General features: G+C 46.7%; 1 protein-coding gene across 1 annotated transcript in view; it reads right to left on the bottom strand.

Moving 5' to 3' along the window:
- Window positions 1–2,983: 2,983 nt before the first annotated feature.
- Window positions 2,984–17,709, bottom strand: part of LOC124033483 (zinc finger homeobox protein 3-like) — a 126,638-nt gene continuing 111,912 nt past the window's right edge. The window contains exons 5-12 of the mRNA XM_046345504.1: window positions 10,217–10,324; window positions 4,225–4,296; window positions 4,032–4,100; window positions 3,835–3,906; window positions 3,639–3,776; window positions 3,444–3,515; window positions 3,184–3,255; window positions 2,984–3,060 (exon numbers count right to left, since the gene is read on the bottom strand). Coding sequence (XP_046201460.1) covers window positions 2,984–3,060; window positions 3,184–3,255; window positions 3,444–3,515; window positions 3,639–3,776; window positions 3,835–3,906; window positions 4,032–4,100; window positions 4,225–4,296; window positions 10,217–10,324 — 680 coding nt within the window. The remainder of the gene's footprint in view (window positions 3,061–3,183; window positions 3,256–3,443; window positions 3,516–3,638; window positions 3,777–3,834; window positions 3,907–4,031; window positions 4,101–4,224; window positions 4,297–10,216; window positions 10,325–17,709) is intronic.

The following is a 17,709-nucleotide window of genomic DNA, read 5'->3' as shown; positions in this document are numbered from 1 at the left end:
CTTGTTGTGCTTTCAAGGGGGGAAAAAGATGGCAGCTGGAGTGAGTGACCGACACAAGCCAGGCTGAATTAACACAACAGGTCTTCTGCCATTGAAATCTTTGAGGAATGCAATCACAGCTGCTATTGTGTCATTGATCTGCCTCTACGTCCTTGGGAAGGGATATTCCACGAGTTGGAGCTAACAGGATGGAGAGGAGAGGAGGGGAAGAAGAAAGGGGGAGAGAATGATTTCCTGTGGCGGGTGTCTGGGTCTGGGATGGTAGGCCTGATGGGGCCTTCTTCCTCACCACTGGCTGAAGAAGCCTGACCTTCAGTATGGATACTGTCCCACAGGAGGCCAGGGAAAAGGATGCATGTGGTCACTAGCTCCTCAGTCTCCTCCTCTCCTACCGACTGGCCCTATCCTGTCTGCAGACCCAGCTCTGCCTCGGAACCCAGAAGCCTCCGGTCGTAAAAACATAAGCCACAGTTTAGGCTCCGATGGAGCCAGGCCATATGGCCCTACTGCCTGATACCCACCACTCTGCCCTGGGCCCAGGCCCAGCCGCTTCCTACCCACAACCACCCCTCTCACAATTCCTTCCCACAATGGCCTGATCATTCAGGGACACTCACAGCCATCTACTGTACTGGAACTCCCTCCATCCCGTCTCCTCCTCACCCCCTCCCCACTAACCCTCCTCCCACTCCACACTTCACAGGGCCAAATTACTGAAGCTCTCTCTCCCCATGTCCCTCTGCTCTTCACTCGCCTCTAGTCCCTCAGCAATTTATCCATTAATATGGAGAAGCAGGTTCAACTCCCCAGTGCTACAAGTCATTCACTTTTAATGCATATGCTAACAATAACTGAATATGATCTCTCTTTTCCCCTCCCCTTTCTGCCTGTCTTTTTTAATCTACAGGCCATGTTAGAGCCCTGAGCGACAAAGGGCTATATTCCACTTCACCTCATATTTCTCAGGTAATTACTCTGTATCAATTAATTTCAAATAAAGAAAATTACAACCAAAGCCTCACGCCAAAGTGACTCTATATTGAGGCTCATCATTCCTCAGTATCCTTGGTGGATAACCCTGACTTTTATTAAATGAAAAACCAGCTCCACACTGCATGGGAAAAGAAGAGTGGTTTATATAGGCCTACAGGCATGACTGCAACAACGACACATTTAAAATGAAGAAATTAAAAGGAGATAGTAATTAGTGTCCGCGTTATTAATCTTCAGGCCACTGAGCAGGCGGCTGACATGGCGTTCACCTTTAAAGGACACTCCTCCCCGCTCACCAGGCCGGCAAAGAGGCGGTAGCAGCAGCAACACGGCTGGCCCATAACACTATAGCAATAAAACTCAAACACTGATCTTTCAGGGAGTTGGCTCACAAACAAGGACAATTTATGGTCTACAATCTTCAAAGACAAAAGGAATTATAATTTGAGGGGTAATTTGAGCACTCAAAGGACATGATATGAATATGTAGAAAAAAGACCATTGGTATAATACATTCCTTAGGCTGAACTGTTCAAAAATATGAAAATATGAGATATAAAAATAATGAGCACTGTCCATTGCTAACCTTACCCTACTGGCCAGCACAGCATTTCTGACAACTCATGAGACTATTCCTAAAACTAGAGGTGAAAGCTACCACATCCCCATATGTGTGCGTTCCAGTGTGAGCCGCACACCACTCCCAAGACCAGAGAGCACAGGCCATTATATGTTCAGCCTGCAGTATCACTCCTCTGCATCCAGGGGTTGCTAATGTTCACTGCACTGACAGAGATGCATCCGTCGTCTAATTTCCCTTCACTCACACACACACACAAATCTACACATACAAACAAACCCACACATGCATACACACATACATAAACAAGCATGCAAGTACACACACTCACAACCATACACACACTCACAGCACCGGGCTCCTCCACACTCATCCAATCACAGAGATTCATAGCTAAAAGTAAATATTTAAGGGAAAAGAGATGGGACCAATTTGGTTGGGTGCTCTGCCGGTGACAGAATGCGGATGACCCCGCGCTGTAATATCATTCCCCCCTCCCTCGCTCCAGCTCCCATCATTTGAAAGTCAGGAAGGGGGTATGAGAGGAATTATTCATAAACCTCAATTGCAGAAGATTGCAACCCCCTCTCCCTCCCCACACACACACACTGCACCCCTCCCTCCCATTTCTCCATATAGACCACCTCAATACAAACCCTTCCCATACATTTATGTTAAGCATGTCAAATCATATTGTGTCCATTCCTCCTAGCCCTTAAGTGTATTAACAATCCCTCTTTCCTCTGTCTGCCCCCCCCCCACATCCTCTCCCCTCCTCCTCTACCTTTCTCCTACCTCCATCCCTGTGTATTCAGCTCCTGCATTAATACTGTCCTGCTCTAATCTAGGTACAGCTCCCTTGCCTTCCGGAGCAGAACCCCTCCATTTCACTAATGCTGCCTCAGCTAGGTGAACAAGGCGTGAGTAGAAGGGGAGCAAGGCTCAGGGCTGGCCATTTATAAATATTTCATTGGCCGCATTAGAAACGACCCCTGGATAGCTTATTGGGGAAGTTGGCTAAATCGCAGCTTCTGCCAACATTCACTTTATTGTTTAAATAAGTAATGAATTCAATGTACAAACTAAAATGGGGATGTATGTCATGGAAAATAATGACAAAGTCTGGTGTGTGTGTTCACCTGTGTGAGCGGCATATTGTAGAAATCTTTCAGCAGGAGAAGACATGCAGAATACACATGCATTTCTAAATGGCTTTAATGAATTTTGAAGCGCTGTGGCACTAAAAAGGGAAAATAAGATTGACAGTAGCTTTAAAAAGGAAGGCACCTTTCTTCTGCCTCTGCTAATGCTGCCTGCCTGATAGTGACTGTCATTTGTAAAGGGAACAACGTCTCCACACCAAGTTCCAATGGTTGCATGACAAGGATGAGACGAAACACTTCAATAGTTCTAACGACGGTCCTTGGGAGAGCGGCACGCCATCAGACAGCGGAAGACGAAACACTTCAATAGTTCTAACGACGGGCCTTGGGAGAGCGGCACGCCATCAGACAGCGGGAGACGAAACACTTCAATAGTTCTAACGACGGGCCTTGGGAGAGCGGCACGCCATCAGACAGCGGGAGACGAAACACTTCAATAGTTCTAACGACGGTCCTTGGGAGAGCGGCACGCCATCAGACAGCTGGAGACGAAACACTTCAATAGTTCTAACGACGGTCCTTGGGAGAGCGGCACGCCATCAGACAGCGGAAGACAAAACACTTCAATAGTTCTAACGACGGGCCTTGGGAGAGCGGCACGCCATCAGACAGCGGGAGACGAAACACTTCAATAGTTCTAACGACGGGCCTTGGGAGAGCGGCACGCCATCAGACAGCGGGAGACGAAACACTTCAATAGTTCTAACGACGGTCCTTGGGAGAGCGGCACGCCATCAGACAGCTGGAGACGAAACACTTCAATAGTTCTAACGACGGTCCTTGGGAGAGCGGCACGCCATCAGACAGCGGGAGACGAAACACTTCAATAGTTCTAACGACGGGCCTTGGGAGTACGGCACGCCATCAGAAACCGGGAGACGAAACACTTCAATAGTTCTAACGACGGGCCTTGGGAGAGCGGCACGCCATCAGACAGCGGGAGACGAAACACTTCAATAGTTCTAACGACGGTCCTTGGGAGAGCGGCACAGCCATCAGACAGCGGGAGACGAAACACTTCAATAGTTCTAACGACGGTCCTTGGGAGAGCGGCACGCCATCAGACAGCGGGAGACGAAACACTTCAATAGTTCTAACGACGGTCCTTGGGAGAGCGGCACGCCATCGGACAGCGGGAGACGAAACACTTCAATAGTTCTAACGACGGTCCTGGGAGAGCGGCACGCCATCGGACAGCGGGAGACGAAACACTTCAATAGTTCTAACGACGGGCCTTGGGAGAGCGGCACGCCATCGGACAGCGGAAGACAAAACACTTCAATAGTTCTACCAACGGTCCTTGGGAGAGCGGCACGCCATCAGACAGCGGGAGACGAAACACTTCAATAGTACTAACGACGGTCCTTGGGAGAGCGGCACGCCATCAGAAACCGGGAGACGAAACACTTCAATTAGTTCTAACGACGGGCCTTGGGAGAGCGGCACGCCGTCAGACAGCGGGAGACGAAACACTTCAATAGTTCTAACGACGGTCCTTGGGAGAGCGGCACGCCTTCAGACAGCGGGAGACGAAACACTTCAATAGTTCTAACGACGGTCCTTGGGAGAGCGGCACGCCATCAGACAGCGGGAGACGAAACACTTCAATAGTTCTAACGACGGTCCTTGGGAGAGCGGCACGCCGTCAGACAGCGGGAGACGAAACACTTCAATAGTTCTAACGACGGTCCTTGGGAGAGCGGCACGCCATCAGACAGCGGGAGACGGATCACTTTTCAGACAGTCCTTTAAAACACAGGTTAGGTCAGTCCCTCACAGTCTAGTCCAACAAACAGCATCGGTGTGTTGTCTGCCTTCTCAGACACCCCGAGACAATCATCAGCCGCAACAAGCATGCCTCTGTTCACCAAATGCATTCTGTGTTCCTCTGTGCTGTTGTTCGTACAGGGTTACAGAGGGTCTCTGTATAGGCGCTGTGTCCATCAATCATACAAACATAGAGGAGAAAAAGCGACCTTCCATTAAACTAGCGCTCCCGTCTCCTTTCTGAGCTGACAACACAGCCATCACTCCACCCCTCCACCTTCTCCACCCACCCACCTCTTCACTGATAACACAGCCGTCCCACCCATCCCTCCACCTTCTCCACCCCTCCACCTTCTCCACCCACCCACCTCTTCACTGACAACACAGCCGCCCCCCATCCCTCCACCTTCTCCACCCCTCCACCTTCTCCACCCACCCACCTCTTCACTGACAACACAGCCGTCCCCCATCCCTCCACCCCTCCACCTTCTCCACCCACCCACCTCTTCACTGACAACACAGCCGTCCCCCATCCCTCCACCTTCTCCACCCCTCCACCTTCTCCACCCACCCACCTCTTCACTGACAACACAGCCGTCCCCCCATCCCTCCACCCCTCCACCTTCTCCACCCACCCATCTCTTCACTGACAACACAGCCATCACTCCACCCCTCCACCTTCTCCACCCACCCACCTCTTCACTGACAACACAGCCGTCCCACCCATCCCTCCACCTTCTCCACCCCTCCACCTTCTCCACCCACCCACCTCTTCACTGACAACACAGCCGTCCCCCCATCCCTCCACCCCTCCACCTTCTCCACCCACCCACCTCTTCACTGACAACACAGCCGTCCCCCATCCCTCCACCTTCTCCACCCCTCCACCTTCTCCACCCACCCACCTCTTCACTGACAACACAGCCGTCCCCCCCATCCCTCCATCCCTCCACCCCTCCACCTTCTCCACCCACCCATCTCTTCACTGACAACACAGCCGTCCCCCCATCCCTCCACCTTCTCCACCCACCCACCTCTACACTGACAACACAGCCGTCCCCCATCCCTCCACCCCTCCACACCTCCACCTTCTCCACCCGCCCACCTCTTCACTGACAACACAGCCGTCCCCCCATCCCTCCACCCTTCCACCTCCTCACCCACCCACCTCTTCACTGACAACACAGCCGTCCCCCATCCCTCCACGCCTCCACCTTCTCCACCCACCCACCTCTTCAATGACAACACAGCCGTCCCCCATCCCACCATCCCTCCACCTTCTCCACCCACCCACCTCTTCACTGACAACACAGCTGTCCCCCATCCCTCCATCCCTCCACCTTCTCCACCCACCCACCTCTTCACTGAAAACACAGCCGTCCCCCATCCCTCTATCCCTCCACCTTCTCCACCCACCCACCTCTTCACTGACAACACAGCCATCCCCCATCCTTCCACCCCTCCACCTTCTCCACCCACCCACCTCTTCACTGACAACACAGCCGTCCCCCCATCCCTCCATCCCTCCACCTTCTCCACCCACCCACCTCTTCACTGACATCAAACAGAAACCCAGACCTGGTTTCTTAATGCACACGCTATTTTTAACTAAGCGGTTCTAATAAGCTGCTGGGAAGCTGTACTTTTTTCATATGCAAAAGCACATCTTTCCTTTGTGAAAACACAGAAACACACTTATTTGGTGATTAGTGACTGACAGAGGGGAGGAAAGGAATTGAATATGCTTGTATCAAATGGCATGCCTTTCAAAAACCAGGAATGCTAATGCGAGGACTCTTCCTGAGCACCACAGGTATGAGTGAATTATTAATCGCTTGGCTCATTTTAATGCTTTTTAAAGTGCTATATTTTGATGTGTTAAAATGTACTTTTAGCCATTTTTCAGGCAGGCATGCATATCATTATTTCTCCCATCAAAGAGGAGCGTCACCCTTTCAAAGAGCACAAACAACTCATTTAAAATAAAAGTTAGAATATCAAAGACCTTTTTACAAAGATGGGTCTGGATTGTTTTCCAGCTTTTAACCTCACTAATGTAAATGAAGACATCAGAACTCTAACCATCCCCCAGGTCCAGGGATGGAGCTGGTCTAGTTAAAATGCCATCTCTCACTCTGCCTGCTAGTCTGTGATGTTGGCTTTCATTACCACAACTCTGTCTATTGGATGGGAGGAGATTACAAGAAATCCCCCTACTCGCTTCCATCCTTGTCTGACAACATGAAACAAATAGCTAGATCAAAACTAATTACTGATAATACTTATTCCCTTTTCTACTTCATAACAGTAAAAACTCAAAGTATAAAAAGGACCTTCCGTTAACCCACTGGGTTAATGGAAGGGTCCAGAGACCCATGCTGTATTATACTGTTCCACAGTACTCCAGCATACTATGTGTTAAATGGACAAGCATGCTGTATTATACTGTTCCACAGTACTCCAGCATACTGTGTGTTAAATGGACAAGCATGCTGTATTATACTGTTCCACAGTACACCTGTATACTGTGTGTTAAATGGACAAGCATGCTGTATTATACTGTTCCACAGTACTCCAGCATACTGTGTGTTAAATGGACAAGCATGCTGTATTATACTGTTCCACAGTACTCCAGCATACTGTGTGTTAAATGGACAAGCATGCTGTATTATACTGTTCCACAGTACTCCAGCATACTGTGTGTTAAATGGACAAGCATGCTGTATTATACTGTTCCACAGTACTCCAGCATACTGTGTGTTAAATGGACAAGCATGCTGTATTATACTGTTCCACAGTACTCCAGCATACTGTGTGTTAAATGGACAAGCATGCTGTATTATACTGTTCCACAGTACTCCAGCATACTGTGTGTTAAATGGACAAGCATGCTGTATTATACTGTTCCACAGTACTCCAGCATACTGTGTGTTAAATGGACAAGCATGCTTCATACATGTGGAGCAGTAGGCCACCAGCCAACAGTGTTTAGATGGATATTCACACAGTATCTGTCTCAAAAAGGTGTGTCAACGCTCCACACACCCCACCAAGAACCAATGGGAAAGCACCTCAGGCCTCAACGCTCCATACACCCCACCAAGAACCAATGGGAAAGCACCTCAGGCCTCAACGCTCCATACACCCCACCAAGAACCAATGGGAAAGCACCTCAGGCCTCAACGCTCCATACACCCCACCAAGAACCAATGGGAAAGCACCTCAGGCCTCAACGCTCCATACACCCCACCAAGAACCAATGGGAAAGCACCTCAGGCCTCAACGCTCCATACACCCCACCAAGAACCAATGGGAAAGCACCTCAGGCCTCAACGCTCCATACACCCCACCAAGAACCAATGGGAAAGCACCTCAGGCCTCAACGCTCCATACACCCCACCAAGAACCAATGGGAAAGCACCTCAGGCTTCAACGCTCTATGGGCTCTCTTTTATTAACAAACCTAACTCAATGGTAAACCTAAGGCGGTAGCGCTATAGGTTCAGGGTGTATCAGAAGTATTTTTGCTATTTTCACTATCACAATTAAAGGCGCACTTGCTGGCGTTGGTGCGAAAGGTCTGGGTTTTGATGAATAAACAAGTTGTGGGTGTGTCGAAGGCTTGGCCCTCACTGGCCAATCAGAACGTGCTCCCTGGTGAAATATGTGGTTGCTTCAAGTTTTGTATTTACAGTCTTTTATGTATTGCCTTGGAATCAACTCCAATTCCAATGTTAGTCCATTATAGTTTGTTAAATGGCTTACAGAAACGAAGTAACTAAATGTAGACCTAACTTTGCTAAATACGTTAGCTTGAACCCATTTGCAGTCCACATTGTTTTAAGTAATTGCATGTCTTCAACAGCATTCACACTGATATAGGGGCTATGCCTACTGTACATTACATTATGGCTGAGCATGGACATGCCAAACATTGTCAATAAGCAAGATTCAATTCATTATTGATAAAGCCTAAAAGAGAACAAATCATTTGAATCAAATTCTAAACAAAAACAACAAACTTGTTTTAAATAGGCTATGTCACACTTACAGGCACCATCATTTCTCCCCGCGGGCATATAATAATAAAACACGGCAGAAAACTGAGGGTGTTATGCACATCCAAAACAGGACCTGCATGGCTATAATGTGGGCCTACCTACGATGCATAGATACAAAGTGAATGTCAGCTCACTGTTTTACTCCTCTCAAACTTGATATTTTAGTAAAGATTTGGTGGATTAAGATTTATTTCCTAGTGGTCTCAGGAGACAAACCCTTTATCTGCAGTCTTGACTACTTCGCAATTGCATAGGACAGGACAGAAAAAAAAGCCTAATTGACAGGGGGGTAAGGCCATGAAATAAGGAAAAAACAGAATGTTTTTTATGTTTCTAAAGGCACCAAAAGCACATAGGCTAATCTTGTTCCGTGTGCATATGGGCAGTGTGCGTCACAGCTGGATAGGCTGTGTTTTAGCTGTCAAAGTTCATGCCATAAGAAACTGCGTTTCCGCTAAAACCAGCTTCTGGTTGGTCTTAAATATCCCTACCAGCACTGAAATCACAACTTTGGATCATGTTTTTAAGGACACGCCTCAAATATTTCCACCCTGCCCATCTGAGCCCAAGAGTAGATGATATAAGAAAGGTAAATTGCCGAACCTGGCGTTAGGGCTGAAAAACAAAAAACAACGGCAGTCGAAAATATAGTATACTGCTATAACTAATGACTATTACTGTAACTATTACTAGATTGTTACCTAACTATTATTACTATAACTTCTAACTAATTCTAACAAGGAAGTTTAGAAAATCCCTGGTCTAGGAGTGCTGTGATTGGATATCCAGGCCAGACTCCCAACAGGGCTTGACACAAACCCTAGCTATGCTCTGACGTGAACATGTGGCCAGGGGAGCCAAGCAGTGGGGGGCAGTCACAAACACTTCCTGTGTGTGAACCTCCTCCTCACACTCATACACCCACACACGTTCAGCCTGGACCTGCTGACCTCGACTAGCAGCAGAAATCAGATAAACCATTTCTAATGCACGTTGATAGGATTCACCCTAAAAACCTACAACAAACAATCATGGACTCTCACCAAAACACAGGCCTCTAATCTGCAGGTAACAGTAGGCCTCAGGTTAGAATAGGCCCTAACACTAATGTCTCGCCTCAGCTCAAGCCTCACCTCTCCATGGAACTCAACACCTGCACCTGGCATCTGAAAGCCCAGGGAGAGAAATATCCCTATCTGATAACATTTAACACAGGTGTGTGTTTCTGTCACACACGATCAGTGCAGTGCAGGAGGGAGTCATGTCTGTCATATGGGCACACACGTGGCCGGCCTTGAATTATGCGCCCAGGCCCCTCTCCATAAAATCCACTGACAACTGACAAAACATGAGTCACCTGACCAGATTAGCTCAATTGACAATTTGGCCTAATTCATCAGATAGGATTTGATGAGAGGCGACCTGTCTCCCTCCTACAGTAAGAAACAGAAAGGCCTCCTTTAAAAAGAAACACTACAAACTGATTTGTGGATTTGTAACAGAGCAATATTAAAGGGACTCTGACATTTGTGTAGAATCTGTATAATTATTTGAGAGAAAAGGCCTTCTGTTGAGAACAAATCAGGTGCAATAGCACATGATCCCTGAGGGCAGTGTTGCCTAAATGTGTGTAGTGTAAATATAGGCCTTACCTGTCCCTTTGGTGAGCTCCTTCTCCCCCCCACCTTCTCTGTCTTTGGTTTGGTCCTCCTGTTCTGTGGTGGTCTCACTGGCAGCCTCCACATCCTCGCTCAGCTCTCCTGAAGGGGGAGGAGAGGATGGGATATGTAAATCAACACGCCATCAGAATTGGTGGAAGCACTTAAAGGGACAGACGCATTTTTTTTCTATAGGAGCTTACAACAATTACATTCGCTGACACGCAGTTAAAAGGTTACCAGACAAAGAGGGCGGGATCTGCGTTCTGCCCTGTGCTGCTTGATTGCATTTTGCCATTTATTTGAATTAAAACAATAAAATTAGTGAAATTATTTTTGTTAAATCAAAACAGAGATAGAGGAAATGTATTATATTTTATCATCTATTTTCTCTGCTGTATCCACACTAATATGAACACATTTAGAAGATAATTACAGTTCATTTGAAAATATTAAAATAATAACAATAATAATAATAACCATCATGATTTTTTTATACAAGCCCCAAAGTTATAGTTCTTCATTTATTCAAGACCATGACACAAATATCTTTATGGCTTCCTCTCTTTAATGTGGACATAAAACTGCAGAAAACCGCACACATGTGGTAGAGACATACACACATTTTCCAAAGCGGTTTGAAGTATGTAGACAGGAAAAATAATTGTGTGAGGAGCGTGTTTCTAGAGAAAGACCTCTCTCTCTCTCTCCCTCTCTCTTTCTCTCGCTCCCTCTTTCTCTTTCTCTCCTTCTCTTTCTCACTCACTTTCTCTCTCTCCACATGCATTTACTGTCCCCAGCTGCAGTCTGCTAGGCTACTTACAAATACAGGGCTCATTTCACCTCTACTTCCTCGCTACTGCGAAAAGACAAAAAAAATCATAAATATTTAAAACTTTCAGACCGGCAATTCATTAGATTTTTCTACCAAGTCAAATACAGAAATCCCCTGTAATGACCTTAAAAGCTTCAGCTCAATATATCAACCCATTTAAAAGCATTGAACTCCAAACAATGCATATCTGATAATGCCATCTGTAAGTAACGCAGAGGGGAATATGGCAGAAAACTGATAATAAAAAGGGCATCAATCTTCTTTATTTCTCTCCAGTGCCCCCCCGAGCAGCCCCTCAGCCTGTTAAGTTTGTTTAAAAGTAGTGCGACTAGCACGCAACAGCATTGATTTGACAACAGTAAACTGGGCCGCAGTCAATAAGGCCTATCAGTTACTCCACAAGTCAGCTAATTCTCAGCAAATGTACTTAAATGTTCTTTTGAAAATGCTTCCACTCTCGGGTCTCTACTCGACAGTCTATTGATATATTGACAATACTACAACAACAGCCACTGAAATATCCTGTTCACATATTCAGCCCTGCAGTCAACACACATCTGATCTGAGCTCACCACTAGACAAGCCACTACGTACACGACTTTTATGGTCTCATATGATCTACTACAGCACTTACTCCCCTATACTGTAGTTACCAACTATGTAAACTGGACCGAAACACAGAGCCAAAGTCCCATCAAACTTCACTAGCACAAATAGCCTCTAAAAATGGTTTCTGGATAGAACATTTTGAATCAAATCAAAGATGTACATTTCACTACCAGCACGGTATGGTATAATCTCTATTCATTCATGACTGGAAATCCGGCAAGTATTTCAAACATTTCAATCTCCTTCAGTTCTCATGGTAAATAGATATTTCCTGTGCTTCCATATTCACATGTAAATCAAAGAGAAATGAAAGCTATACGACGAGAGACACATGATAGCCTGTGTAAAGTGATTACACATTTAGATCAGGCTGAAATTGCGATGATAATGTGCTATTGGAGTTCTGCTATCCTAATCACTGACGCACCAAGAGAAACACACTCACTAAAGACAGCAATAATATATAGCTCAATAATAGCATAGAAATGTGCGATCTTCTCACTGAATTAACAAAAGGTTGGATTTAGAGGCCCGAGAAGTGCTTCTTACTGTGAACTGAAGATACCATACAAGAATGCATCATAATTGCAATAACTATAATTATACCAGGTATGATAATAACTACAGCATTGAGGAGATTGTCATTGACAAAGCTTTAACTCAACAGAAAACACCTCTGTGTCATGAGGCAAGAGCCATATCCAGGCGTTCCTGACTGTTTCCCAAAGTAAGAAGCTCCTCTCCTCACAACAGAATGATTGGTGTATGGATTATGTTGTTAGACATTACTGCTAGCAGCAGACGGGGATCCTGTGTATAAATGAAGGTATTTAACAGGGATAACTGGCTCCCAGTAAAAAGCACATTTAAGTGATCCCCAGATCCCACTTGCATAAATACATTTTTTCATTATTTTATTATTGACCATGTTTCTATTATGTTTCCAAGGCAACCTGCAAGTTCCGTCCAGCGTAGCCCATCCTGTGCTGGAGGCGGTCCTAAACCGTTGCCTGGTAAACCAGAGGAGAGCCGCAGCCTAGCCCCAAAATCCCATCTAACTCCAGCCTGCACAAATCCACACAACTCCCGGAGAATTAGAACCACACAGCCGCACAAGTGCTCAGATTACAAAATAATCCCCAGGTAAATTGTACACCTTTAAAAGGGTCTGCATGTCATTCTGAGCTGTCCTACTCTCACAGTGTGTCTAATTCCACACCTTCACACTTCAACATGATTTTTCAGGAACATTGCATTGATCCACAGTCCAGATTTGAACTCTATTCAACCTAACTGAATACATCAGCTGTCACCTCAGCATCCTCCAGACAGATCTCTAGTGGGACGTGGCAGAGAGAGCTCCCCCCAGCCTCTGCTGCCTGCCTGCCCCCTCTCGCTCACACTTCTTCATTTTGGTTTTTAATCAAGATGTATGACACTTCCACACACACCGCACAGTAACCCCCAGAAATGAATGTAGAAAGGCAGACATTTAAATCCACGAGCGGCAGTACATCTTTAAGTGGCAAATGACTGTGTCTATTCCTCATCTCATCTCCAACGGTATTACACAATGATTAAAGCCGGATCCAGCCATAATTAATGAAAGGTCACAAGTGGCCTAAGAGTAGGATGCAAATGGAAGAGCCTGTAAAACGGACTCATAGATTAGGACTGGAAATAGACGGGGAGAAACACTCAGAGCGATGACAATAGGCCCTTTCTAACCTCAATCGTTCAAATGTAAAGGACAATAGCCTGGAGGTTGTCATCTAATGAATTGTCTTCATTAACCCTCCTCATACAGCGATATTAAACTGTTCCGTTAATCTAATCAGGCAAGCTGAATAAACCTCTGCTGCAGACACACAGATTACACCCATAACAATATCAGCCCTCCACTGCATGTCCACGGAGACCATCCTACCAGCTCTCTGTCTGCAGAAGGCATCACAGACACTGCAGCCAGGTGAAATGGTGTGACATGGAGATGAAAAAGACAAACGGAAGCATCTATTTCCCCCTGGCACAAACACACGCTCCCACATGCACACGCACAACCACAAGCGGCTGCTGCTCTCCATCCCTCGCTCTTCCTCTGCCTGCCTGTAAGTGCAGGGGCTTAAGCAGACCCATAGGTGTCACCCTATACAAGCCGGGAGAGAGCGAGGTACTCACACACATTAATGGGGGGTGGGTGGATGAGGAGAGAGAGAGCAACAGAGACACAGGGAAGGAAAAAGGAGAAAAAAATATGTGGAGATGTACAAAGCAGATGCTCTGCAGGAAGCGGCCAGTGAAGATGAGACGGGGAAGACAGTGCGATAACCTTCAGATGAGGCCGAACAGCCTTCCTTCCCCCAGAAGAACAGTGATTACACTAATACTAATCCCACTGACAGGCACAAACGGACTAATAAATAATGGATGGTAACCACTGCACTTTCCAGTACTCCTTCTGAGACTGAAATAATGATATATATATATATATATATATATATATATATATATATATATATATATATATATATATATATATAGAGACAGTGTACATAGACATCGGCCAGTCCTCCTCCGTCCTCTGTTGCAGCTGAACACATGCTAAACTAACAGCCATTCTATTAACACATAATCCAATCCTACCTGCTGCAAATGGCTCCAGTGCTCCTCATACACAAGTGAATCTGTTTGTCTCCCTTTCATGCTCAACAGCAGACTCATCTGCCTGCCCCTGTCTATCCCGTTGTCCTCTCCCCAGTATTAAAGTACCAGGAGTGGGGTTGAGCTGTGCCTCTCCCTCCCCCCAGTCTTAGAGTACCAGGAGTGGGGTTGAGCTGTGCCTCTCCCTCCCCCCAGTCTTAGAGTACCAGGAGTGGGGTTGAGCTGTGCCTCTCCCTCTCCCCAGTCTTAGAGTACCAGGAGTGGGGTTGAGCTGTGCCTCTCCCTCTCCCCAGTCTTAGAGTACCAGGAGTGGGGTTGAGCTGTGCTCTCCCTCTCCCCAGTCTTAGAGTACCAGGAGTGGGGTTGAGCTGTGCTAGTCACTGGTGCTCCTCTGTGGTGTGGAGCTGGCTGTGTGTCGGAGCTCTCATTACTCTCATTATGATTATTGAGGCTGTTGTTATCATTTTAACCAGGTGTCACAGCACTTCAACTGGAAATCAGGGGTGCACTTCCCCCACTTTATCCAGCTCTGGACAGCTTCCTTTTCTTTAATGCCGCTGTCGGATAAAAAGCAATCTTATTTCACACCTCACAGACTATCTTTCTCCTCTACCTCTTTCTTTTAAACCCCCCCCTGCTCCCCATCAACCCTTGCACCCCATCCCCATATCAAAGCTGGCCTGACTCCGGACTGGGGGGTGTCAAATGAAAGTGACAGGAGGGTACCATGGGACAATGGGACACAGGCCCCATGCGGGGGGCTTTCACGCATTGTCCGCTCCTCATATCAGCACCTCTCTGCCCCATACGCAAGCCCCCCTCCTCACTCCCTTAAACCACAACACACGGAAAAACACTACCACCCCTCCCAAAAAGTATCCTTGCCCCGGCCCAGACCCCTCCTCATGCCCTCCCTGATGAGCTAGCTGTCAGAAAACCACGACTGAGTAAAACACGGCCCACTCCCTAACCAGAGAGGCGAGAGGTTAGCGAGGTATGGGCCATCACTTATTAATAATAGGCAACCACAACATATGATACAACCACAGTACCACAAAGCAACTACACCGCCATTCAAACAGTCCAACAAACTGCTGATATCAACATAGGATACAACCACAGTACCACAAAGCAACTACACCGCCATTCAAACAGTCCAACAAACTGCTGATATCAACATAGGATACAACCACAGTACCACAAAGCAACTACACCGCCATTCAAACAGTCCAACAAACTGCTGATATCAACATAGGATACAATCAAAGACATATATAAAAGGGATATACAAAATATAAGTGATAAATGCAGAATTTGTTATTAAAAAAAATACTCAAATGTGTATTTAATAATGTTTCATACTTAGTGGATGTCGACAGGAAACTTCCAAAGTAATTGTAAATACAAGCATAAGATACAAACGGAAATTAAGCAAGTCAAACATGTGGTGAGGATTGGGTGATTCCCTTGCTACCATAAACACAGTGTCTGACTCAAGCGCTCTGAGACTTAGCGTCACACCAACACACTGCACAAGCTGACCGACTGACTGCCCAACACTCCACTAGCCATACACACCACAACACACACCACACACATTCAAAGAGGAGTGTCTTGTATTTCTAATGCTCTTTCAGTCTCTCAAACCCCTCTCTCACACACACATACACACACATACATATACGCTCCTCACATTTAGGAAGGAAAGAAGAGTACCTTGGTTTAAAGGGCTGTGGTGTCTCTCTGGCGGTGTGGGACTGAGTTACGTGCTAGATTCCTGACCTGTCTAAGGGAGGACATGACACTCTCTCCCCACTGGCCCTGCCGTGACCTCACCATCTAAATGTGAATGAATACTTTGTGTCTCCATGGGCTGGGGGTAGTGGGGGAGGCGCAGGAGGAGCAGGTGGAGGAGGAGGGGTAAAGGGGGTCCGGGGTTAGGGCAGCTAATAGCTAAAAAACTTTAAACAGCAAGTTAATCACAAACAGCAGGGATAGCTCACACTGCCTTAGAACAATACCAGTGGGCCCCATCCCCTCTCTCACTCTCTCGCTCCTCTCTCTTCCAGCACTCCCCTCCTAACCCCCCCTGCCAGTCCCGGGCCAACCCTCCTAAGCCTTCCAAGCAACACTTAATTTGATCCCCCTAGCCTTTCAAAGTCACTGGTCATTTCAGTGGCCATTCAGCCCTTATTCAGGTCACCGAGGGTCACACAGAGATTATCTGTCGCAACGGCAGCAGCGTCTAATAGGGGAAATCTAATTTACACATGCCAGCGGAATATCGTGTTATTCTAAATAGACATCACTTTGTTTCAATACCTGATGTGACACCGCATCGCAAACATGACATGTCTAATGCAATGGATGCTCTGCATGTCCAATAAGTAGGGAGCTGTAAACAGGACATCAATCGTGATGAAATGGCTCCTCTCCCTTCAAAATAGAGCTCACATAAAACCACATATGACTATCTAATTGGGCAGTATACACACAAGCATATACCAATTTGAAAAATAGCATGAAGTATTTTCCCTTAAGTAATTATCTCATAGGAATTAGTACTACTTAGTAGAATTATTGCTTGTATTATTGATACTTAGACACATTATAAATACATCTGTGGAGAGTGGTGTTCTATTTCTCTTCTCTTTTGTGTTTTCGTGGAGGAGAGGAGAGGGGGATGTAGGTTAATGTGCCTGCACAGGGACTGAGCATTCAGGGATCACTCTCTCCAGCTAACCTCTACACACACACACGTATACACACAGAATACACACACGCAAACAGCTCTGACCGGCCATTACGCTGTGTCCTGTATGACGGTAGCCTCGCCTATACACATATTATGGACAAAGGAGGATGCAGACTGTGCTTTTCCCTGGCAGGCGATGGGCTAAAAGCCTGGGCAGGAGGCAAAGACATCACTGGACACACTTCTGCTCTCAAGTCTCTCCTCTCCCATGCCTGGGGGAGATCTGTCCTGCACAAAGACAGCATAGACACAAACACTCTCACTTGACTAACCCCCCACTCTCCCTGTCACCCATCTCTCTCTCACACACACACACACACACACACACACACACACACACACACACACACACACACACACACACACACACACACACACACACACACACACACACACACACACACACACACACACACACACACACACACACACACACACACACACACTAATCTTCCACCCCTTCCTGTCTTTCAAAATCAACCCGTTTCTTAATGCATCCCTCTTTTCCGTCATCTCACACCACAATAGCTTTGCCTATTTCTAGACTATTGAAGGGGGCTAGCTAAGCAGGATCCAGAGGGAGGGGGGAAAAATGCATCACCGCTGTCATGAAGGGCAATCACATCA

The sequence above is a fragment of the Oncorhynchus gorbuscha genome, linkage group LG04, assembly GCF_021184085.1.
Source record: "Oncorhynchus gorbuscha isolate QuinsamMale2020 ecotype Even-year linkage group LG04, OgorEven_v1.0, whole genome shotgun sequence".
Classification (NCBI taxonomy): domain Eukaryota; kingdom Metazoa; phylum Chordata; class Actinopteri; order Salmoniformes; family Salmonidae; genus Oncorhynchus; species Oncorhynchus gorbuscha.
Note: the sequence above shows the minus strand (reverse complement) of the source record. Positions and strands in the feature narration are given on the sequence as shown.